The sequence below is a fragment of the Dipodomys spectabilis genome, unplaced genomic scaffold, assembly GCF_019054845.1.
Source record: "Dipodomys spectabilis isolate Male_0828 unplaced genomic scaffold, ASM1905484v1 ptg000095l, whole genome shotgun sequence".
Classification (NCBI taxonomy): domain Eukaryota; kingdom Metazoa; phylum Chordata; class Mammalia; order Rodentia; family Heteromyidae; genus Dipodomys; species Dipodomys spectabilis.
In genome coordinates, this window is record NW_024870772.1 from 35,034,470 (window position 1) to 35,061,150 (window position 26,681).

The 26,681-nt window shown below is 39.6% G+C and overlaps 1 protein-coding gene across 2 annotated transcripts in view; it reads left to right on the forward strand.

Annotated features, from left to right (window-relative positions):
- The window catches only part of Fry (FRY microtubule binding protein), a 365,147-nt gene that overhangs the window by 141,144 nt on the left and 197,322 nt on the right, over window positions 1-26,681 (forward strand). For both annotated transcript variants that reach the window (XM_042685416.1, XM_042685417.1), the window contains exon 3: window positions 18,690-18,743. In XM_042685416.1, coding sequence (XP_042541350.1) covers window positions 18,690-18,743 — 54 coding nt within the window. The remainder of the gene's footprint in view (window positions 1-18,689; window positions 18,744-26,681) is intronic.

The window sequence follows — 26,681 nt, forward strand, 5'->3', positions numbered from 1 at the left end:
TCTCGGTTCAAAGCCAGGCCGGGCAGGAGAGACCGTGAGACTCCTATCTCCAATAAACCACCAGAAAACTGGGAGTGGCACTGTAGCTCAAGTGGTAGAGCACTTGCCTTGAGCTGAAGAGCACAGGGACAGCACCCAGGCCCAGAGTTCAAGCCCCCACGACCAACAAAAGAAAAAGAAAAAAGAATTGACTTTGAGAATGCGATACTTTTCCCAGACCCAGGTCTGAGCCAATCAGTTTTCAAATGCTGGCCAGAAAGAATCAAGTGTCTTCAAGGGCTGATATCTGGATAAGATAGAGGGGCTATCATCTTGGAGCCTCAATCTTGGGGCATTTAGGGATGCAAAAGGCAGGAAGGGCACATGCTAAGAAAGGTCTTCATCCATGGCAGGCATGGATGATTTATTTCTCTTGTTGGGGCTGGGTTCTATATTTTCTTCCATTTAAGGCAATCAACATGTTTTGTGTTCGTTGATACACAGAACTAAAGTACAAGGAGCAAAGTTATACTTTGAAGTTATCTGTAGGTTACCAGATAACAATATAAAGAATAATGGTTAACTGGATGCCAGTGGCTCAAGCCTGCAGTTTTAAGTACTCAGGATGTTGCAATTAGAGGTTTGTTGCTCAAAGCCAGCCTGAACAGGAAAGTCCATGAGACTCTAATCTCCAATTAACCAGCAAGAAATAAAAAAGTGGAGTTGTGGCCCAAGTGGTAGAGTGCTAGCATTTGACAAAAAAGCTCCAGGAACAGTCCTCAGGCCCTGAGTTCAAGTCCCAGAACTGGCATCACAAAAGAAAAATGTAAAGAAGGATGTTGTTGCTGCATATTGGTGGAATCTTAGATACTCAGGAAACTGAGATTTGAAGCCCGCCCAGGCAGAAAAGTCCATGAGATTTGTATTTTCAATTAACTAGCAAAATGCTGGAAGTGGAGCTGTGGCTCAATTGGTAGAACCCCAGCCTGGAGAGAAAAAGCAAAGTGAGTTCAGGAGGCCCTAAGTTCAAGCCCCAGCATAGACACAACAATGATAGCTTTTCAAACTTAATGGGTTCAAGGTAATCCCTACTTGGGAGTCGTTTCTATCTTACTGTTGCTGCAATTTGGCCAGTTTTATTGACAGACTTCCTCTACCTGACCTGTTAGCATCCTGACTCAAATGTGGAATATTACATGAACTGAGATATCTTATCACAGCACTGAACAAAATCACATGGACAAAAGATGATTGGTGTGGTATCATTAATTTAGAGGGTACCTGCTTGGTATCCTATCAGCTTGGTATCCTACAAAGGGTTCATACTAGAGGAACTAAAATATCAAAACGGCAACAATTAACATCATAGTTTATACATACTTAGTTGTATGGTGATCAGTAAAAGATCATGAGATAGATGTCACTTGATTGAATTTTGACTTAGGACACAGTTTTTCAAGTAGTCAAAAGATTGATATCAGTCAATAGTACACAAGAAATTCCTTTGATAAGTAATATTTTCTAAGTCACTTTTGGAATATACTTAAGAACTTCTGGCTAGTTTTGTTTCATTATAATAAACATGACCTAAGAAAAATCTGTAACAATCATTTAAATTGCAGCCAATCTAATCACGTTATTTTATTGTAAATTCTATCTATTTACCTATATTTGAAAACATACTCTCCTACCCTCTATTATCTACTTGAAGTTTCTGAGGTTTGTCTTAATTTTTTTAGTAACCTTACTCTTTCAGGATTTTTTCTTACACAAAAACATGAAACCTTTTCAAAGAATGTCTTTCTTCATATGTCTTCATCTCCTCTTCACTATCTTTTTCTTTAGTTTGTATTTTTAAGGCTTTATACTTTGTAAAGCTTGTATTTAAAAACTTTTGAACTCAGATAACAGTTATAAAGGAAATAAAATACTATATATCTAGAACAAAAAAAAAAACAATAACAACAAATGATTGTCTAACAGTTAACATCTTAATCATTTAGGTTCAGTTTCTCCTTAGAAGTTAGAAAGCGAGGCAAAAGGAATAGCTTGTAGTCTTTCAAAAGTATAAGGAGGGCCAGGCCCTCATCTATAATCCTAGCTACTCAGGAGGTTGAGTGAGATGGAGCATCTCAGTTTGAAACCAACCCAAGCAGGAAAGTATCTCATCACCAGTTATCCACCAGAAAACTGGAAGTAGTACTGTGCCTCCAAGTGGTAGAGCACCAGCCTTGAGCAAAAGAGCTGAGGGTTCAAGCCCCATGACTAACCAAAAAAAGTATAAGGAAAGGATTTAACCTTGCAGAAGGACAAAGGGAAAAGAATCCAAAGTAACTCTACCAAGTACAACTTTGTTGTATCAGTGCCTTAGATTGTGCATAATAGATTACATGCTATGTGTTAGTGTTTAAAATTTTATTTACAATGTTCCTATATCCAAATAGCCTAAAAGTATAGGAAATAAAATCATCATATAAAAAGCAGATTTTATATTCTTTATAAATATCTTTGTAATATCTTTCCCTTGGGCAACAGTATTGCTCTTTGTACCTAAAGATGCTCAAGTCATTAATATTTATGGATAAGTCAATAATTTTATTCTACTTTTATGGCTTCATGGGGACATTTGATAGCATTTGCTCTTGCTCAGTCTTGCCATTATTTTGCCTTTCCCAAGTGTCCTTAAACAAGTTAAATAGGGTCATTTCTCTTGTTTTTATATTTTTAATTCAGAACATAACACAGGAAGAACCAGTGGGTGGTAAATAATTCAGTCTTGTTCCTCTAGATGTCTTTATCTCCATCTCATTTATAGTTCATCTCCCAGTGGGATTCTGGGTTAACGTTCACGCTCCCTCTAGACATTAAAGCTGGTATTTCACTGTGGCAGCTCTATCATTGTTGTTGAAAAGTCTGTCATTTTTATTTCTTAGTGAATTTTTGCTTTTTAATTGTTTGCTTTTGTATTGTTTCTTTTTCTCTTTGCCATTTTGCCTTTTTTACTACAATATGTTTGGATGAATTGGTGGTGGTGGTGGTGGTGGTGGTGATGATGATGATGATGATGATGATGATGATGATGGTGATGATGATGATGATGGTTTTGTTTGAAACTCCTATGCTGCTGCTGCTGCTACTGCTTATTTGCAGGGGAAGGGTAGTTCAAGATTCAAAGTTTGAACTCAGCCTTTGCTTGGCTTGTTTGTCTGGCTGGTGGTCTATCAGCTGAGACATTCCTCTATCCCAGCATTTTGCTGATTAATTTGGAGATGGAGTAGCATGAATTTTTCTGCCCAGACTGGTTACCACTACCTGGCACCTTGTGCTTCTTGAATTGAGGATTTACACCTTTTATAAATTCTGGAAATTTTTTTGACATAATTATCTGAATGATTCCATCCGTCACTTTCTCTGTTCTCCTTTTCTGGAATTCCTATTCGATATTCCTTGTGCTTCTTCATGGCATACGGCATAGGTTTTTACTATCTTTTATTACTGGCATTACTGTGTCTCTTTCTACTGCATTCTGAATAATTCATTCAAATCTTCCAATTCTTTAACACTGCCTTGAGCTATATCCAACCTGTTGCTTAACCTTCTCATTAAGAATTTTAATTTTGATGATTATTTTTCATTCCCATAAGTGCTGTTTGGTTTTTGCTTTTAAGACCTATTTGCAGGTATGTTTTGTGTGTTCCTAAAATTCACAACTTTTAAAAAATGTATCCAAATATTTTTGATGTATTCAAGTATTTTTATTTTGTGGGATTTTTTTAATTTTATCTTCTTATCAGTCGTGGGCTTGAACTCAGAGCCTGGGATCTGTCCCTGAGTTCTTTCACTCAAGGATATTGCTATACTACTTTGAACAACAGCTCCACTCCAGGTTTCTGGTGGCTAATTGGAGATAAGAGTCTCATGGACTTTCCTAACTGGTGTGGCTTTGAACCATAATCCTTAGATCTCAACTTCCTGAGTAGCTAGGATTACAGGCATACGCCACTGATGCTCAGCTTCAAATGCATTGCATAAAGATGCATTTTCTGTCCTCTTTTTAATTATTTTTATATCAATATTTGAAGGCCTTTACTTTGGTTTGTTACATCTAACTTTCGGTCTGTGGTGTCTAACTTTTGCCACTGATAGATTACTTTTTATGTATTTTACAAATTTTCATTGTGAATTCTTTTTTTTCCCTTGTGATATATGTTATTCTGGATTGAACCCATGAGCCACATGAACACTTGGCATTTTGCTTTCTGAAATAGGGTCTCCCTAACTTTACCTCTGCTGGCCTCAAACTCAAGTACTCATTCATCTATCTCTACCTCCTAAGTAGCTAGGATTACATGCTCAGTTCATTTTGAGTTCTTTCAGGGGACTTATTTTCCTGTGCCTTCCTTGGCAGCTGTGATTCGTCAACAAAAGAAAGACTTTTGCTTTTTGCTTTTGCTTCTGTCTCTAGATTCTGAGTTGTTACTGAAGCCACATTTTTGGTTAGTTGCCTTCTTGGTTTGGGGAATTTCTATATTAGCAGGTGATATAATATTGTAAGATTTGGCCGTACATTCTTACATTGGTTACACATTCTTGATGATGCCCCTTTTTTTTTTGTTTCTTTGTTAATTGTTCTGCTTTTCCTAGCAGGTGGGCAGAAATCACTGTCATTACTTCTCATCTTCCAGTACTGGTGGATAGATTATTCCCCAGCTCATTGTTTCACTGTTTAGGACCAAACTTTGTATAAGGACATCTTATTTCCCATGCCCTTCACTTCAAAGCCCAAAGCTTTATTTGTAGTCTCCATGTAAACTACAAAAACATGTCTCCACAGTAAAGAAACAAACAACCCTCCTCCCTGGGCACCACCAAGTCTCCTCATACTCTCCTGCTGTTCCTTTCCATTTGCCTGTTTCATGAACTCATTCCTACATTTCTTAAGGCTGTATTCCATTCAGCAGCTTCAAATATTTATTGCATTTGGGGTTATCATAGTCCGTTATTCTCCCAGTCATGGAATTCTTGATTCTTCTATAGATAAATTCAAAGTATGCTTCTGTGCTGTGAGTAAGGCTCACCTGTAAGCAGAAGTTTGCACAGCAAGGTAGGATGTCCCGAGTGGTAAGTAAAAGGAAGACTATCACTAGTTCTTTCTTCCTTCTTAGATCCCATCCAATCAGTCTTCCCTTTGTGTGTGTGTGTGTGTGTGTGTGTGTGTGTGTGTGTGTGTATGCGTGTGCATGCGCGCGCGCGCGCGCACAAGTGCTGGTATGAAGGCTTGAACTCAGGGCCTAACACTTTCACTTGGCTTTCGTGCTTGTGGCTGACACTCTACCACTTGAGCCACATCTCCACTTCCAAGGTGGTTAATTGGAAATAAGAGCCTCTTGATCTACCCAGGCTGGCTTTGAACTGCTATCTTTAAGGCTCAGCCTACTGAGTGGCTAGGATTACATGTGTGAGCCATCAATGCCCGGTTTGGGCTGCTTCTTTTGGTCACCCTACTTCCTGTCACGTGGCTAATACACGAGACACTTGGCTTTGCATCTCAGTCTGCCACCAACATGTGTTTCTGGCAAAGGCACTTCCATGGGATCTATCATTATTTTTACTTGTGTAACATGGTAGCATCCGGGGAGTGTGTTTTAATGAAAATGCATGTAACACGAAAATGGAAGAATTAACTCTTGCATCTCTGACTTAAAATTCAGGACTGTTGACATCCATCTTGATCCAGTCTTCCTCCATTCCTCCAAAGCTAATTTGGGAACTGGACCAAAGAGTTCATTTTGATCCAGCATAAAATGTCAACATCCTGTTCCTAATCCACCAAAGAATTAGAAGGAAAGTAGTTGAATCTCTTTTGACTTTCTATCTTGTGGGGGAGGAGGGGAGGAGAGAAGGAGAAGATCTGTGCAATTTCAAAAGAAAACAACACATCTAACTTTTATCTTGTCCTTCAGCAAATACTAAGAGGTACAGAGGCAGAGTACACTTCTCTTTTCCTTTTTTCTTTTGTGGTGCCAGTCCTGAGGCTTGAACTCAGGGCCTGGGCACTATTCCAGCACTTTTGTGCTCAAGGCTAGTGCTCTACCACTTGAGCCACACCTCCACTTCTAGCTTTTCTGGTGGTGTTTTGAAAGTAAGAGTCTCTCAGACTTTACAGCCTGGACTGGCTTTGAACTGCAATATCTAGATCTCAACCTCCTGAGTAGCTAGGATTATAGGCATGATCCACCAGTGCCTGTCTAGAGTAGACTTTTCATTTTCCTCTGAGGATCTGGAATTGAGAAAAGACTTTCTTCTTTCTTTTTTTTAAATAAGTTTTTTATTGTGAAAATACTGTGCAAGGGGTTACAGTTACATGAGCAAGGTAATGAGTACATTTCTTATCTACCGTTGATGCCTCCTCCTTTGTTTTTCTCTTACCATCCCTTCCCTCCCATCTCCACAACTACACCCCCCACCCCCACCTAAATTGGAAAGTTCATTTTTCGGCATAGCATCTTGTATATCTCATTGTTGCAATGCGTCAAACTGTATTCCTATTTAAACATTTTACTTTTTCCCTTCTCCTCCCCAAATTATACCAACATCAAATACAGTGTAAACAGGGGTTATACCATGGGGGAGAGACATACAAAGCAACAAAAAAAATCACATGGTATACCCTATAAATACATTAGAAACAAGAGCAAGGAAGAAAAAAAAACACTTGTGTCCCTATCTTGGGGTTCATTTCACTTAACTCTTTCTTTCTTGCTTGCTTGCTTGCTTGCTTGCTTGGTCTTTCTTTCTTTCATTGATTCATTAATTCATTCATTTTTGCCAGTATTGGGATTGAACTGAGTGCCAAGGAGTTCTCCCTTACCTTTTTTGCTCAGTGCTGGTGCTCTGCCACTTGAGCAATGCCACCACTTCTGATTTTTGGTAGTTACTTGGAGATAAGTTTCATGGACCTTTCCGCCTAGACTGGCTTCAAACTATGATCTTCACATCTCAGCTCTGAATAGCTAGGATTACAAGAGTTAAGCCACTGGCATCCAACTCAAAAGACTTTTTTTTATAAGAAATTTTATGAAAATGGGATTTTCACTACTGAGTGTGCTAACGTCTGGAAATCCTTCACACATACATAATCTCTACTGCAGGCAGGGCTTTTCAGATACTGGCCCTATGCGTGTGGAGCACGGGTGTGGGCTGGTAGAAGTGGTGAGAATTCATAGGGATGCTAATTGTGTCATCCTGGAATGGAAGCATAAAAGTCACACAGCATGAAAGAAAAGATGAAGGGGATTTCTGTTCCATAATAAGATTTAATGAATCTATTTTCATCTGGTACAAAGTCTTTGCAGAATCCAGGATGGCAAACTGCACTGCAGCACCCAGCATGAACGTGCAATGAAATATGTCATGCCTTAAAGACCAAATGTGTAGGAACACCCGGTGTGGCCAGCTGGCACCAACACCTAGAGGCCAAGCAATTAGCTAATGACAGCATTACTGCATGTTAATATCGTTCCAGGTTCACGCAGTAATGTCTGCTGACATACCTGCTCTGCTCTCAGGCTTCAGCTCCTCCTGGGTTCTGATGGTGGAGCTGGCATAAAGACTAGTCTCCAGTTTACCCAACATGAGGCCAGAGGCATGGGGCTGGAAGAGTGTAACCCACAAGTCCACCACTCATCAGCCACATTGAACCAGAGGTTCAAGCAGTTCTGAGAATGTGTGGCTGTAAAGGAGCCCACGAGTGAGTGGAATACATTCATCCCAGCTTCCCCTACGACTTCAGTCTGATGAGAGGAACAGATTGAAATTGAGATGCTAGACCCTGTTTGAATATATTAAATCTTTATTACTGGAGAGGTGGAATACTTGCCTAACATGCACTAAACCCTGAGTTGAATCCTCAGCAGAAATGGAATAAAATGAAATAATGAAATGAAAAAAAAAAAAAAACAAAGCATATAAAAGAGCATTACTTCCCCACTCTGGCTCACATGAGATGAACATTCAACCATCATCTTGCAGTTCATCCCTCACGTGCCTCGTCTGCAGTCTTCCAGATATCAGAAAATATCAGATCTTTTCATCTGAAATCTCTTCTAATATTGAAGGAATTAGGAAAATGAGAAACCCTTCCATACTAATGGACACAATTACTGCCTCTAATTAACTTTGGATCTCCCCATGATGGACCTTCATGCAGTTGATCATAGTTAATCACATTTTCAGTCCTACAGCCTTACCAACATCCATCATGGCATAGTTCCTGTAATAGTTCATCACCCCTACGGTTGCAAAGGGTGATTTTTCTGCACCATTGAGCACGCCAATCTTTCTGGGCTAAGCAAATGCTACATGTCTGTTGACTAAGGATGTGTAAATAGTAGAAACACACCCTTCATGTCTCCATACTCTAGCCCCAAGTCAGACTTCCTGTAGGACAATCAACTCATTTTTCTGGTTAAACGTCTCACGAAGCAGAGGTGACTATTACTTCCACAAACCTAATAAGAGAAATATACAGAGTATAAAAATCATTGGTAAGTCTAGGTATAAGGATAGAAGCTGGGCTGGGAAGGTGGCTCAGTGGTAGAGTGCTTGCTTTGCATGCATGAGGACCTGGGTTCGATTCCTTAACACCACATAAGCAGAAAAAGCCAGAAGTGGTGCTATGGCTCAAGTGGTAGGGTGCTAGCTTTAAGCTAGCACTCAGGCACAAACTTCAGGCCCAACGACCAAAAAAAAAAGAAAAAAGAAAGAAAGAAAAAGGATAGAAGTCATGGAAGGCTTTCTAGAAAGGAGGCTAAGAATCAGTCCTGATCAGATAGGGAATATGTATATCTCATGACAAAGTACTAGCTCGTTTTTCAAGTTATAAAGCAATATGTAAATTCTGTGTGTGTGTTTGTGTGTGTGCGTGTATGTGTTTGCTAGTACTAGGGCTTTAACTCAGGGACTGGGCATTGTCCCTTAGCTTTTTCACTCATAGCTGGCACTCAGCCACTTACACAGCTCCACCTCTGCCTTTTTGCTGGTTAATTGGAGATAAAAATCTCATAGATGTTCCTGTGGATTTGAACCACATTTCTCAGATCTCAGACATGAGCCACCTAAGCCTAGCTTGTAAAAATACTTTGAAAAAGCTGTTTTGTAATAAGACATTGCCCGTCTTTTTCTTTCTTTCTTTTTCTTTTTTGGAAGGGTGCCAGTTTCTGAGCTTTTTTGCTCAGGGTAGTGTTCTACCACTTGTGCCACAGCTCCACTTCCAGCCTATTGATAGTTAATTGAAGACAAGTTTGACAAGAAATGTACTCACTACCTTACTTATATAACTGTAACCCCTCTGAACATCACCTTGATAATAAAATTATGAAAGGAAGGAAGTAGGAAGGAAGGAAGGAAGGAAGGAAGGAAGGAAGGAAGGAAGGAAGGAAGGAAGGAAGGTAAGAAGGAAGGAAGGAAGGAAGGTAGGAAGGAAGGAAGAAAATCTCACAGAGAGTTTCCTATCTGCACTGGCTCCAAATCGTGACCCTCAGATCTCAACCTCCTGAGTGACTAGGATTACAAGCGTAAACTACCTATGCCCAGTATCTACATTACTTAATTTTTTTTAATTTCAAGACTATAATTTGTTCAAAGAATGGATTTCATGATGGAAGATTATTTCATTTAGTAAAAATAATTGGAGAATAATGCACATTAAGTTACACAGTACAAAGTGAGCAAATAATATGGCAAAACCATATATTACTTAAATTCCAATATGTAAAGTAATATCGATCATATTGATGGAATTGTCAAATAAAAATTTTATTTCAAAACTGATACATAGAACAGTTGATACAGTTGAAAAAATAAAAGTACCCTTTACTTCCACATAGCACTTGATATTCGGTTTGTCATTGTACTTTAATCAGATATATCTAACAATGAAAAATTGTCTTATCTTTTCAATTTGTAGGTATTTGTACTTTAATCTTTTAGAATTCAATGATCACACAGTGATGATATAATCTTACTCAAAATTGGAAGGTATTTAAGACATCAATCTGATTCAGATGTGTAATTTGATGTTTCAAGATATGACAAATGAAATTGGCTTAAACATTGTTTTCTGTATCATAGTTCAAATTTTTCTAAAACTAATGAGTGCCAACAGAATGAGAGATAAAATAGATAATTCAGTTTGGTGTTTACAAGGTAAAAATACTTTTGGATTTATAGAAAAATAAGCACTACTGTAGAGTATCTTAAAATTCTCTTTTTCAGGTTTATGGATTTCACTAATGGAGAATGTTCTAAGCGGTCATTATCTTGAGAAAAATGTAATGAATATTCTTATTAATATAAATTTTATTAGTCGAAGTATACATATTGAAAAATACAAGGCCAGTTTATTATCTAGATGCTGTGTACTATATACTAGGTATTTTATAGTTCTTCCTTGCTTTTTATCTTTTTCTTGTAAATATAATCCTAACCAGTTTATAAAACATGCACAAACTTCTTCAACAATGCAAAAGTAGATTATACAAAAGCTTTATCAAACTTGATGTGTGTATCTATACTTAATCTATGTAACAACCTACTGAACTGCTTCTTTTTTTAATACTTTTTTATTGTAAAAATACTATACAGAGGGGTTACAATTACATGCGCAAGGTAATGAGTACTTCAAGTATTGTTACCTCCTCCTTTGTTTTTCCCCTACCCTCTCTTCCCTCCCACCTCCACAACTACACTCCCCTCTCCCCCTTCCCTCCCCCCATGGCCCCACCTTCACCTAAATTGTAAAGTTTGTTTTTCAACATGGTGTCTTGTACATCTCATTGTTACAATGGGTCAACCTGTATCCCTATTTAAGCATTTTGTTTTTCCCTTCCCCTCCTCAAATTAGAGAAGTGTATATACAAGATGCAGGGCACCGATATCAAATCAGTGAAAACAGGGGTTATACCATGGGGGAGGAACATACAAAGAAACAAAAAAATCTCATGGTACATTATAAATATGTTAGGAATAATAGCAAGAAAGAAAAAACCACTTGTGTCCCTATCTTAGGGTTCATTTCACTTAACATCATCTTATCTGGTCATATGTACACAGCTTTTGACCTTTTCTGCTTCTCCCAGACATATACTAGTTATTGCAAATAAGGGAAACCATATAGGACCTATGATTAGTTGGACCTGGCTTACTTCAATTAATATAGTTTTTTCCAAGTCTTTCCATTTCCTAACAAAGGGGGCAATGTTATTCTTTCTGATGGAGGCATAGAATTCCATTATACACACACACACACACACACACACACACACACACACACACCCCACAGAGCATCTGGGTTGGTTCCATATCTTAGCTATATGGTAAATAATGCTGCAAGAAACATAGTTGTGCTGGTACCTTTAGTATACCTTTGTTGGTGATCATTTGGGTAAATGCCCAAAAGTGGGATTGCTGGGTCATAGTGGAGCTCTATGTGGAGTCTTACGAGGAACCTCCATACTGCTTTCCAAAGTGGTTGAACATGCAGTAGGATTCCCTTCTGGCCACATCCCCTCCAGCATCTTCTGTTGTTAGAGTTTTTTATGATACCCATTCTAACTGGGGTGAGGTGGTATCTCAATGTTGTTTTGATTTGCATTTCTTTTATGGCTAGGGAGCTTGAGCATTTCTTCATGTGTCTATTGGCCATCCTTCTTTCCTCTTCAGAGAAGTTTCTCTTTAAGTCTTTAGCCCACTTATTTATTGGGCTGTTGTTTCTTTGAGGATTTGTTGTTAGGGGATTTAATTTTTTGAGTTCCAAGTATATTTTAGATATGAGACCCTTGTCCATTGTATGGCTAGTGAAGATCTTCTCCCAATCCGTGGGCTTTCTATTGATCTTGCTAGCTATGTCCTTTGTCATGCAGAAGCTCTGCAGTTTCATGCAATCCCATTTGTCCAACCTTTCTTTGATTTGTTGTGTTTCTGGGTCTCTTTTAAGAAAATTTTGGGCTGTGCCAAGGAGACCTAGGGTTTCTCCTATTCCTTCCTGTAATGTTTCCAGGGTATCTGCTTTGACTTTGAGGTCTTTGATCCATTTGGCGTTGATTCTGGTGCAGGACAATATATAAGGATCTAGCTTTAGTTTTCTACAGGTAGTTAACCAATTTTGCCAGCACCATTTACTAAAGAGGCTGTCCATTTTTTTAGCTCCTTTATCAAAGATTAGGTGGCTGTAGGTCTGTGGGTTCATTTCTGGGTTTTCAATCTTCTTCCATTGGTCCTCAGGTCTGTTCTTGTGCCTACCCTACTTAATTTATAAAGATATCATCAAGGGATCCAAACACTTGCCCCAAACCATAAACAAAGCATCATTAATGGTTCAAACTAAAGATAATCATTAAAAGTTCCACCTAATAGCTGAATCAGGTGTACTTCAGATGAGCTCAGTGACTATAATTAAATCTAAAGTTTATAGTTAGCCCATAATAAATTATTAAGAATAAAAGAATCCTGTAAATCAAAAACTGTTGTTCTATTACTTCTGAACATGATCTTCAGAATAAATTTTAATGTATACTACTATAGTTGCTTCATAGAGCTTGAACTCAGGGCCTGGATGCTGTCCCTGAGCTTCTTTTGTTCAAAGCTCTACCATTTGAGCCACAGCTCCTCTTCCAACTTTTTTTTTGGTAGTTTAGTGGAGATAAGAGTCTCATAGGCTTTCCTTCCTGGGCTGGCTTTGAACCATGATGCTCAGATTTTAGCCTCTTGATTAGCTAGGATTACTGGCTTCATCATTTTGCTAATATCCCTACATTTTTAGACAGCCTTATTGTTTATTGTAATAGTGTAGCATGTCTGACTAGCACAGGTCTTGATTTTTCATCCTGATTAGCCGTAATATGACTCAGGTTTTACTGGGTCTCATGTATGTAGCACATTCCAACCTTAAAGGTAGCACCTTTTGCTCATACCAGTAATCATAGCCATTCAAGAGGATCCTGATTTAAGGCCAGCTGGGCAAAAAGTTTCTGAGACAAAATTTCCACTAATAACTGGGCATGGTGCTGTGCGCTTGTCATCCTAGCTATGGCCAGAAGTATAAAAAGGAAGATCACAGCCCAGAACCTAGACCAAAAGTGATAGCCTACCTCAAGCCACCTAAGCAAAAAAAAAAGGATGGGGATCTGGTTTAAACAGTAGTTTGTCTACCAACACAAAGCCCTGAATTCAAACCCTGTCCCTGCCATGCCTAATTAATGATATTTCTTTATCCCTTTGGGATTTTCCACTCCATCTGTCAGCTGTAATCACACAGGTTGAAAGGAGATGGGCCCAGAATGTTCCAACCAGGAGGCTTTCACTAGCTGATGCAACCCTGGGGAATGTAAACACTGAAGGAGATAGAGGCCTCTGATGGCCACAGAGAAGGGATAGCTAAAGAAGCAAGATGAGAACAGGCAGGAGATGGGGTGATTGGAGTGGGAAGAAAGGAAGGATCACAACGTTTCATTGCAGCTGAAAATACAGAGAGAAAAGTCTTTATTATTATTATTATTACTTTGAAAATTCTGTACAGAGGGGTTACAATTACATGAGCAAGATAATGAGCACATTTCTTATCAAGCATTGTAGCCTCCTCCTCTGTTTCCCCTTCCCATCCTCCTTCCCCCCACCGAATCATCTCCACCCCCACCAAAGTTGTAAAGTTCGTTTTCGACATAACGACTTGTACATCTCATTGTTGTGATGGGTCCACCTGTATCTCTGTTTTAATTATTTGTTTTTTCCCTTCCCCTCCACAAATTATACCAACATCATATACAGTGAAAGCAGGGGTTATACCGTGGGAGAAGGACATACAAAGCAACAAAGAAATAATCTTATAAATGCGTTAGAAACAATTGCATGAAAGAAAAAAACATTTGAATACATATCTTAGGGTTCATTTCCCTAACATCACCCTATCTGACCTTTTCTGCTTGACTCAGACATATACTAGATATTGCAAATAAGGGAAACCATGGGACCTATGTTTCTTTGGGCCTGGCTTACTTCACTTAATATAATTGTTTCGACGTCTTTCCAGGGAGAAAAGTCTTGAAAAAAAATGGCCACCAGACTTGTGCCATTTGGAAAATTCCTGGGTTCTCTAGGGAGACTATTTTTAGTAGTGAGATAAAAGCCAGAGTGCACTGGTTGAGACAGAATAGAAGAGGAAGGGAAGGAGCAGTGGACCACATGTTGGAGAACTGAACATAAGGGCGTAGAAAGAGGAGGACGTGTGGTTGGGGAAGGTACAGAGATGAAATGGGCTCAACTTAGTGATATCTGCAAGAAGGCAGGATGTGCTGAAATGTACTGAGAGCCCATTCACTGAGCTCAGTATGTGTAGCGAGAGGAGCAAGTTGGGACCAAGAAATACTGTTGGGTGCTGGTGGCTCATGCCTGTTACTCAGAAGGCTGAAATCTGAATATCTTGGTTCAAAATCAGTCTAGGCAGGAAAGTTTATGAGACTTTTATCTCCAATTATCCAGGGAAAAAGCTAGATGTATAATTGTAGTTCAAATGGTAGAGTACCATCCCTATACCAAATAATTCAAGTGAGAGGGTGAGGCTCTGAGTTCAAGACTCAGTACACACACACACACACCACTTGAAAATATCAACAAAAGAAAGTAACCCAGAAACAAAATTGTAAATGTTGTATCATATTTGTTGGTAGCTATTATACTGTAAAAAAAAAAAGAAAAAGAAAAAAGAAAAAGAGAGAAGAGGAAGTGGAGGTGTACCTCAAGTGTTAGAGCACCCGTCTTGAGCAAAAAATCTAGCAAGATCTCAAGGCTCTGGTTTGAAGCCCTAGTACCAGTACAAGGGAAGGGAAGGATGGAAGGACTGAAGGATGGAAGGATGAAGGGAGGGAGGGAAGGAAGGAAGGAAGGAAGGAAGACAGGGAAGGAAGGAAGGAAGGAAGGAAGGAAGGAAGAATGGAAGGAGAGAGAAGGGAGGGAGAGACAGAGAAAGTGAATCGAAAGAAAGAAACAGAGATAGTTACTGTATTTGATTCTAGTACCCTGGTATTGTATATATGTTTATTGGAATTAGGGAAGGGAAGGAGAACAACAGAATGGTGAGACAAAGGACAAGGGGGGACCAATGCAACAGCGACATACACAGACAATATGTTGGAAACGATCTGTACAAACTGGGGGTTGGGGAAGGAAAGTAGGAGAACATTGAGGAAGGGATAACCTGGTTGGAAAGAAATGGACTCACTCCCTTACTTATATAACTGAAACCCCTCTGTATATCACCTTGACAATAAAAAAGAAACAGAGAAAAGGAAGATTAAGTAAATAAAAATGAGAAAGGAAATGGTGTCTGTGACCCTGTAAGAGCTACTCTTTATTTCAATTAAAATGAAGATTAACTTTGTAGCAGAATTTAATGGAAATTTCCCCTCTACTGTTCAAATAATGGATTTGTTCTTGGGTCTTTTAAATTTGGCTGAGAAATAAACTTTACCTAAGTGAACAGAGCCAGCTGCAAAAGGATTATTCTGAGTTTTCTTTTTTCTTTCTTTCTTTTTCTTTTTTTTTTAAGTACCAAAGTAGTCTAACAGCTTTGTATCTACCTTTACATTGTTTATGCAATCTGTACAGCATCTTACCTGCTGGTACCTGTAACTTCTTTGAGACAGTCTCTAGATGACTCTCAAGTGCTCTACACTTGAGTCACAACCCATCATTTTTCTTTTAGTTACCTTTTAAATGAGAGTCTCTAACTTTTGCCTGGGCTGGACTTGGACCTTGATCTTCTTACTTCCACCTCCTGAGTAGCTGGGATTACAGAAGTATACTAACACACCCAGACCTCTTAATCATACTTTTGACCTTGATTTTTTTTTCTCTCTCCACTGTTTTGGGTGAAAATCAGCAAATGTTGTTTTGCATTTGTGAACTCATTTTACTAAGTAAAAGAATGAAAGGAAACACATCGGTTTCTATACACACACCCTTCAACAAATCTCCAACGAATATTCATCAGTTCTTACCAGACACTACTTAAGGATGTCATAAAGTGGTGCTCATGTTTACTTGTGTGCAAACTGAGGCAGGCATCAACGGGGCTGTAGTCAGTGACTCATGCAAACAATAAATATAGCAGAAAATTTCTTGAAGATGATCCCCCATATTGAATTCCTAACTGCCCTTCACATTTGAGTCATTTGGGGTCAAAGGTCAGTGTTCAGAACTGTATGTCCCTAGTCTCACTCCTCAGATGTGTTTCCAAAGTCAAGTCAAAGCTGGCACAAATAAGATCTGAAGAGAAAAATACAATGACAAGTCATGAACCTGTTTTCTCCTCGGCTCAGACTGAAGGACGAGGATGCTTAATAGTTTGGGAAGAAATCCTTCAGTGGTGTTATAGCAGCTGGGTCCCCAGCCCTGGGTCTTTCAAGACACAATCACCGTGTCAACAGGGCTGCACCTCTTAAGCACCTGCCTGTGAAGAAGGGACCTTCTAATTGTGGGAGTTGAGTTCTGAACTTTTTTGCTAATTGCTCAGACCAAATATGAGTATTATCCATTTTTACTGCAGATGGTATTCATAGTCTTATTATTAATAACTATGTTTCTATCATTTAAAATGCAGTGCTATTCCTAGCTGGGCACTGGTGGCTCATACTTCAAAACCTAGCTACTCAGGAAGCTGAGATCTGAGGACTGAGGTTCAAAGCCAGCCCTGGCAGGAAAGTCCGTGAGACTCTTATCTCCAATTAAGCCAGAGGTAGAGTTGTGGCTCAAGCAACAGAGTGCTAACCTTGAAAAAGAGCTTAGGAACAGTGCCCAGGCCTTGAGTTCAAGCCACCAGTATAAAAAAAAAAGTAGGTTTCAGATTTGAGAAGCCTGGTGATTGGTTCTTTTGTTGATGTTATTCTTAATTTGTTTATTTCTAAAGCCACCCCACCATTCATTTCAGAGATTTTCTGTAAATTTCCTATTGAGAATTAAAATCATTATAATAATGTCAGCCTTTTTGTTTTCTATTAGCAAAGGGGCAATTATTCTTTTATTTAACAAATACAGGATGTATTTTTTCTTTTGCACTTGAATTTTTAATTAGCATACATTAATCTCACAAGCCAGGATGTCAATGTGGCATCTTCCTGCACACATGTATACAATGTATCCTTTTAACTGAAAGATAATAAATAGCATTTTGTGGAATGAGAAATCAAGCTAATTAACATTCATCACCCCATAGTTATTTGTTTGTTTGTGTGTGTGTGTGTGTGTGTGTGTGTGTGTGTGTGTGTGTGTGTGTGTGTGTGGTTGTATTAGTTGTGGGGCTTGAACTTGGTGATTGGGCACTGTACTTCAGCTTTTTCACTCAAGGCTGGTGCTCTACCATTTGAGCCACACCTCCACTTCCAGTTTTTGATGGTTAAATTGAGGTAAGAGGTTCTCAGATTTGTCTGCCCAGGCTGGCTTCAAACTGGATCCTCAGATCTCAAACTCCTGAGTAGCCAGGATTATAGGCATGAGCCACTGGTGCCTGGCCTGTAACATAAGGATTTTGAAGGACACATTTAGACCATACAGGAGTGAGGTACCTTTCTTCCACCAGGCACCATTTCGATTTTTATGGCATCATTCCAAGGCCATACAAAACTGTCAATACAGGCAGAGGGTCATGGGCAGAAGACAAGATGCACATGTGTTTGTCCTGTTATGTACCAAAAGATTTCAAGCATATGTTCATCCTCCAGCTGTGGATTTCCCACCTTTCAATATACTATTATTAACATAGTTACCACAGGACTTCAGAACTTATTCCTATGCTGTGACTAAAATCCTGGGCCTCTAACGAATCTCCCCCTACTTCCCCTATCCATTCCATTCTCTGCTTCGGAGCTCACCTCTTATTTCTCATGTGTAATGAGATTGTAGAGTATTTGGCTTTCTGCGTGCTGTCACTTAGCACAGTGTCCTCCAGTTTCATCCTTGTCTCAAGTGACAGAATCCCGTGTGTGTGTGTGTGTGTGTGTGTGTGTGTGTGTGTGTGTGTGTGTGTGTGTGTGTGTGTGTGTGTGTGTGTGTGTGTGTGTACTGAGGCTTGAATGCAGATTCTGGGCACTGCTTCTTAGCCTTTTCACTCATGGCTGGCACTTTACTACTTGATCTACACCGCTACTTCTGTTTTGTTGCTGGTTCATTGGAGAGAAGAGCCTCATGGACTTTCTTGCCCAACTTGGCTTTGAGCTATGATACTCAGATCTCAGCCTCCTGACTAAGTAGGATTTGCGATATGAGCCACCTGCCTTTGACTCTCTTCCTTTTTTCAAGGTTGTGTGTGTGTATGTGTATGTGTGCTCACTCCTCTGCCTGTGCCTATACCTGTGCCTGCCTATTACCCACCCACTGATAGACATTTAGGCTGGTCCCTTTTCTTGACTATTGTGACTAACTGTGACTCAGTAAACCTAGGCATCCAAATACTGGTTTCATTTCTTTTAAATCAGTGATCAAACACTGTAAGTTAAGATCACACTGGCTAAGGGAGACTTTCTTGCTTATTTAAGAATTGGCATCTCTATATTCTGAAAAGAGAGAAATGAATGAGAGAACTGTAGCCACTATAACATTTTGTTTACTATGTTTCAAAACATTTGATAGTTATTCTTGTATATGTTCTTTTTCTTTTGCAGGAAAAGCCATTGACAAAGTCTCTGCAGCGTGGAGAAGACCCCCAGTTTGATCAAGTATGTGCTATTATCTAAGTTATATGTTTTTTCTTTATTTCAAAATGTAAAAAGACAAAGCTCAATGCTCTGTATTGTACTCAGGGACTTCCACAGGAGCGTAGAGGTGTGTTGTTATAATAACTGTGTGCATGGTAGCACTTACAGTTGCCATTTCGAAATGTTTAGTAGTTATTGTGTGTGTGTGTGTGTGTGTGTGTGTGTGTGTGTGTGTGTGTGTGTGTGTGTGTGTGTGCTTTTCTTCAGGCTTGAATTCAGGGCCTGGGCATTATTCCTGAGATATTTTTGTTCAAGGTAGCATCCACCATTTAAGCCATAGCTCCACTTCTAACTGCTTGAGTGGTTAATTGGAGGTAAAAATCTCATAGACTTGGGGCTGGGAAGGTGGCTCAGTGGTAGAGCGCTTGCCTTGCATGCCTGAGGCCCTGGGTTCGATTCCTTAGCACCACATAAGCAAAAAGAAAAAAGCCGGAAGTGGCGCTATGGCTCAAGTGGTAGAGTGCTAGCCTTGAGCTGAAGAGCTGAGGGACAGCACCCAGGCCCAGAGTTCAGGCCCCACGACCGGACCAAAAAAAAAAAAAAAAAAAAAAAAAAAATCTCATAGATTTTCCTGTCCTGGTTGGTTTTGAATGGGGATGTTCAAATCTCAGCCTCCTTAGTAGCTAGGATTACAGGTAGGAGCCATGAGCTCCTGGCAGTAAATGTCTTTTAATTTCCATTAGAAAGAACTGGAGTGTATGGGAATAGTATGCATTCAATTCATTGTTTCCTAAATCTCCCATGCCAAAATTTAAAAACAAAATTCCACTGACAAACTTGAGATTCTTCTGAATAAACATTACTGTGTGATGATCATGATCCTGTGAGAGAGAAAAATGCCCAACAGTCATTATAAAAGTATAAGACTTTAGATCCTATTTGAAGTGATGATACCTACATGAAACAGTTTCAGACAGAATGGAATGTAAAGAGAGTCCTTTGTATCCCAACTGAAAACAAGATGTTATCAACATAATAGGTAAGTAGTAAGACTCAGAGATACTGGGTTTGGAACGTAGGGAACTTTGGGAGCATTTAAGAGCGATGAAGAGCAGGATGCTGGAGATGGGCTTGTGGTTTCCTGAATGTCTGCAGTAGAGGATGGGAGAACAGAGTGTCTTCAACAACCCCAGATGGTGCCAGTGTCCGAGGCAAACACAGCTGGATGTACTACAGCCTAGTTTCCCATGGGGCTTTTTATGGCTTAATGAAGAACGCACAGAGCGTACACTTTCTGTAGAGCTTTGAAATTGCCTGTAATGTGGAATGTGGAGGAAATAGCTCGGGCTGCACATGTCCCAACTTGGGTTCCAGAAACCTCATATAGCAGGGCAGAGACAGAGCTCTCTGTTTTCCTGGGTTAGGACTGTTTCCCAAGAGACAACCCCTCTGGCACAAACTCATTCCCTTCCCCCACTTACCACTCCCCCCCCCCCCCATCACACACCACCACCATGTGAACACAGCTCTGGGGTTTGCTATGTGACTGATAGAACTCACTGTTTTCTTGAATGTATGGGGAGATGGACCATGGTCCCTATTTCTCTCTGCTGTCATGCTGTCGTCCTAGTCTTATTTAGGTACCTAGTAGTTGCTGGTGTGGTCAGAAACCCGCAGTGAATAGATTTGTAATGATTGGTGTTAGCATTTTGGAAATGTGGCAGGTGTGGTGGCTCTTTTTGTTATCTAGAAGAGTGCTAATATTCATCCTCTATCCGTGTGTGTGTGTGTGTGTGTGTGTGTGTGTGTGTGTGTGTATACTGGGGCTTGAACTCAGGGCCTCACACTCACACTTGACATTTTTGCTCAAGGCTGGTGCTCTACCACTTGAGTCATACCTCCACTTCTGGATTTTTGTTGGTAACTTGGAGATATGACTCTCTCAGATTTCTCTGCCTGGGACTGGGTTCAAACTTGGATCCTCAGAGTTCAGCCTCCTGTGTAGTTAGGATTACAGATGTGAGCCACTGGTGTCTGGCTCATCCCCTTTTCGTATATATAAAAATTTTCACCTCAGAGTTTTGTCTTTCTATCATTGTTGCTGCCTTTGCCTCCAAATTTTTGTGTCGTTTTTTTCCAGCTTCATGTATCTCATATTTTATTCTCTGGAAATATAGTTGTAATGTTAACAATGCAGTTAATAGTTATTTCAAATAAGTAGGTTTATTCAGATTTCTTTTTGTCATTTTAACATTTTAACATGAGAGAGAGAGAGAGAGAGAGAGAGAGAGAGAGAGAGTTTCAGATAGTCCAGACCAGCCCAGAACTGGAGATCCTCCTGTCTCAGCCTTTTGAGTGTGGGAATTATAGGTATGCACTTCCAAGCCTAGCTAATTCCTTCTTTTATTTTTCTTTTAGCTGAATTGAAGGTTGAACTTGCTAAGCAAGGCATACTCTATCACTTGAGCCATGCTTCCTAGTTTCTGTTCTTGTAAGTTACCCAGAACTGGGTATTTTGGTGTAACATCACAAAATGGACAAAGCCAGGGCCTAACTGCTGTTTGCCAACACAATTTATAAGGCCCATGGTTGCACTGACAAGTCCATGACTGTATCAAAGTCTCTGAGTCTTTGGGAATTAAACATTCACATTAAGTGATTGCCCTCCTTCTGATTTCAAACTCTAGGATTTGAATCTGGATTCCCATAAAGATTTGTGGGTCAGCAGAAAGGTGCTTCACTGGTTAAACTCCACGACTAGAGACTAGCTTCATGTAATAATAAAACAGCATTTATATAGCACTTTCTAGTGATATATAAACAAAATGGTCCCTGTTGAGGGGATATTTGCATCAATTTCTTCCTTTTAAATGTCACTGGTGTGAATGACAGGTAGCTAAAGTTGAGTTATACTGTCTCAACCTTCAGGATCCTGTTCACTCCTTTGCATACCTAGCCATGATTAATTTTCTTCTTGCTAGAAATAGAAACTAAAAACAAATCATGTAATACTACTTTAGAGTTTATGAATGAAGTTCCTTCTCACATGCTCTCAAAATAAAATATCAGGAAGAGGAGGATACCATCATTATCATCACCATCACTATCATCATCATCTCCTCCTCCTCCTCCTCCTCCTCCTCTTCCTCCTCTTCCTTCTTCTCCACTTCCTCCCCACCTCCTCCTCCTCCTGCTTCTTCTTTCTTCTGTATAAGGCTACATTTAATGGAAATGAGTATCAAAGTAAAGCTGTCCAAGCTAGGTGCTGGTGACTCATTCCTATAATCCTAGCTACTCAGCAGGCTGATATCTAAGGACTGAGGATCAAAGGCAGCCTGGGCAGACAAACCCTGAGAGAGACTTATTTCCAATTAACCACCAAAAGCTGAAACTGGAGGTGTGACTCAAGTGGTAGAGTACCAGCCTTGAGCAAAAAAAGCCAAGGCCCTGAGTTCAAGCGCCAGTCCTGGTACCAAAAAAAAAAAGTCATTGCCTGATCTTATATTTTGCCTGAAACAGCCAACACTAGAATCCACGTGCTCTGATTATAAATCCTGTACCTTTTTTTCTATAAATTGTTTCTAAAAGAGACTTTGATGAGAATTCAGAGGGGAATTTTCAGCAGGCAAAGGATCTAAGATTCTATTTGAGTGCCAGGGGCAAAATGATAGTAGCTTGAACAAGACAGAAGTACATTTCTCTCCTGGGTTCAAGAACTAGAGGAAATCAATCCAGGATTTGTTTTTCTCATGTATTGCTTACAGCCCTAAGGACTGGTATAGCTGCTGGGGTTTAGGCATTATTTCTGTTTTAGGCTGCAAGAAGCAAAGAAAGATGAGAAGTACTTACAGAAAAAAAAAAAAGAAACAACTTAGAGCTCCCCAACTCTGCACTACCCATTTCTGCTTTTGTGCACTCAGCCAGATCTTAAGTGCATGGCTGCAAGTAGCTGTAAGAAAGATTAGAAGATTCACATTCCACAACACTGTGTCCCTCTAAATTTAGGGCATGTTATAACTGAGAAGGAAAAAGTGAAATTTTGGTAGTAACTACCCATTACTGCTGGATATTTTGCCAAAATGTCCAATGAGCCTAAAATAATTTGCACTTATGTGCCTCTATTTTTCACTCTAGAATTCTCAAATTTGCCAGGTTTTTTGTTTGGTTTTAGATATACGCATGTATGGAGAGACTAAAGCTTCATATTTTCTTTTATATATATTTTTTTCACATGAATCAAAAAATTTAATTGTTCTGCTTTTGCCTTAAAAGGGACTTAAATATCTTCTCATCCACTCCCAAGTGAATACCAGCATCCTTAGGAAGGGGTTGGGTTGTGTAAATCAACAAATTTGTTTTTTTTCTTTGGTGCCAGAACTAGGACTTGAACTCAAGGCCTTGCCTCTTGCTTGTCTTTTTCACTCTAGACTAGTGCCTTACCACTTAAGTCACAGCTCCACTTCCCTTCCCATTGATCCTTTTTTTTTTTTTTTGTCGGTCATGGGGCTTGAACTCTGGGCCTGGGCGCTGTCCCTCAGCTCTTCAGCTCAAGGCGAGCGCTCTACCACTTGAGCTACAGTGCCACTTCCGGTTTTCTGGTGGTTTTTATTGGAGATAGGAGTCTCACGGTCTCTCCTGCCCGGGCTGGCTTTGAACTGTGATCCTCAGATCTCAGCCTCCTGAGTAGCTAGGATTACAGGCGTGAGCCACCAGCGCCTGGCTCCCATTGATCCTTTTTTTAAAATATGTTTTTATTGTAATAATAGTGGACAGAGGGGTTACAGTCACATGAGTAAGGTAATGAGTACATTTCCTATCCAGCATTGTTACCTCCTCCTTTGTTTTTCCCCTACCATCCCTTCCCTCTCCACTTCCCCATCTCCTCCTTCCCTCCCCCCCCCACAAGTTGTAAAGTTCGTTTTCAACATAGCATCTTGTACATCTCACTGTTACAGTGGGTCAACCTGTATCCCTATTTAAGCATTTTGTTTTTTCTCTTCCCCTCCCCAAATTAGAAAAGTGTATGTACAAGATGCAGGGCATCAGAATCAAATACAGTGAAAACAGGGGTTATACCATGGGGGAAGAACATACAAAAGAACAAAAAAAATCACATAGTACATTATAAGTACATTAAAAACAATAGCAAGAAATATAAAAACATTTGTGTCCCAGTCTTGGGGTTCATTTCACTTAACATCATCTTATATGGTCATATATACATAGTTTTTGACCTTTTCTACTTGTCCTAGACTTATACTAGTTATTGCAAATAAGGGAAACCATGGGACCTATGTTTCTTTGGGCCTGGCTTACTTCACTTAATATAATTGTTTCCAAGTCTTTCCATTTCCTAACAAATGGGGCAATGTCATTCTTTCTAATGGAGGCATGGAATTCCATTGTGTATATATACCACATTTTCTTGATCCATTCATCTACTGAGGGACATCCATATCTTAGCTAAGGTAAATAATGCTATAATAAACATAGTTGTGCTGGTACCTTTAGTATACCTTTGTTTGTGTTCATTTGGGTAAATGCCCAAAAGTAGGATTGTTTGGACATGGAGGAACTCTATGTGGAGTTCTTTGAGGAACCTCCATACTGCTTTCCAAAGTGGTTGAACAAGTTTACACTCCCACCAACAATGGAGTAAGGTTCCCTTCTGTCCACATCCCCTCCAGCATCTGTTGTTATTAGAGTTCTCGATTATAGCCATTCTAACTGGGATGAGGTAGAATCTCAGTGTTGTTTTGATTTGCATTTCTTTTATGGCTAGAGAGGTTGAACATTTCTTCATGTGTCTATTGGCCATCCTTCTTTCCTCTTCAGAGAAGTTTCTCTTTAAGTCTTTAGCCCACTTATTTATTGGACAGTTGTTTCTTTGAGGTTTTGTTGTTGAGGAATTTAATTTTTTGAGGTCCAGGTATATTTTAGATATGAGACCCTTGTCTGTTGTATGGCTAGTGAAGATCTTCTCCCAATCTGTGGGCTTTCACTAGTTATATCGTTTGCCATGCAAAAGCTCTGCAGTTTCATGCAATCCCATTTGTCCAACTTTACTTTGATTTGTTGTGTTTCTGGGTCTCTATTAAGAAAATTTCGGCCTGAGCCAAGGAGACCTAGAGTTTCTCCTATTCCTCCCTGTAATGTTTTCAGGGTGTCTGCTTTGACTCTGAGGTCTTTGATCCATTTGGAGTTGATTCTGGTGCAGGGTGATATATAAGGATCTAGCTTTAGTTTTCTACAGGTGATTAACCAATTTTGCCAGCACCATTTACTGAAGAGACTGTCTTTCTTCAATTCTATTTTTTTAGCTCCCTTATCAAAGTTTAGGTGGCTATAGGTCTGTGGGTTCATTTCTGGGTCTTCAGTTCTATTCCATTGATCCTCAGGTCTGTTCTTGTGCCAGTACCAAGCTGTTTCTTTGTAGTAGAGTTTGAAATTTGGTATTGATATTTCTCCAGCAGTGTTCTTTCTGTTAAGGATCATTTTTGCTATTTGGGTTTTTTATTGTTCCATATGAATTTTTGGATTGCTTCTTTTATATTTTATACTGTTTTAGTCTGAAGTATTTTTCACTAGTTGCTTAATTCATCAGTTAATCTAATGGCAATCCACACCTACTAGGATATGCCTGAAGAAAAGACCTCGTTTCTTAATTAGATATCAATTAGGGGTGTGTGTGTGTGTGTGTGTGTGTGTGTGTGTGTGTGGTGTGTGTGTGTGTGTGTGTGTGTGTGGTGTGTGTGTGTGTGTGTGTGTGTGTGTGTGTGTGTGAGAGAGAGAGAGAGAGAGAGAGAGGCTTAAACTCAGGACCTGAGCACTATCCTTTAACTTTCTCACTCAAGGATGATATTCTACCATTTGAGCCACAATTCTACTTCCAGCTTTTTGCTTTTAATTGAAGATAAAAGTCATATGGGCTTTTCTACCTGGGCTGGCTTTGAACTGTCACCTTCAGATTTCAGCTCCTAAGTAGCTAGGATTATAGGCACTAGCACCTGGCTTGGTTTCTTTTACATAATTAACTATCAGGATTTTACAAGCAAAATGAATTTGGGGGGGAAAAAACAACTTGTCCTGGTATTGAAGTTCTCTTTTTAATTAGAATACATTAATTTTAAATGCATATGCATGTTTACGCAGGAAGCTCTATGTAGAAAAGAGAGCTATAAGAGCTGGTGCCCCTGGAGCCTAGATCCCCAGGGATAAGATCACATTCCAGAAACTTCTGATCCAGAAGCACCTGGGTCCATCTGTCTAACACATGCCATGTAAATGCTTCAGACCATGAATGTTTGAGATTTCAAATTCAGGTGTCCAGTAAAAAAAAAAATTGAAAACACTGAAACAGAACCTGAGTACTGGGAGCTCTCACACCTGTAATCCTTGTAACTCAAGAGGCTATCTAAAGACTGAAAATACAAGCATGGTAGGGCATAAAAATCCGTGAGATTCTTACCTCCAATTAACCACAAAAAAGTCAGAAGTTGAAGCATGAAAGAAAAAAGCCAAGTGAAAATGTAAGGCCCTGAGTTTAAGACCAGGTACTGGAAAAAAAACACAAAACACAAAAATCACCTCAATTTCTTGGGTGACTGAAACAACAGAAAAGTACATTAGAAGTTATTTTTGGGAACTGATAAACAGATCAATTTATTGGAAGCAAAAGCATTGTATTGTTATATCTTTAAAAACAGGCCAAGACCTGGCGTCAGTGGCTCACGCCTGTAATCCTAGCTACTCAGGAGGCTGAGGTCTGAGGATCATGGTTCAAAGCCAGCCCAGGCAGGAAAGGCTGTGACTCTTATCTCCTATAAACCACTCAGCAAACCACAAGTGTCACTATGGCTCAAGTGGTAGAGTGCTAGCCTTGAGCTGAAGAGTTGAGGGACAGTGCCCAGGCCCAGAGTTCAGGCCCCAGAATCAGCAAAAAAAAAGAAAGAAAGAAAG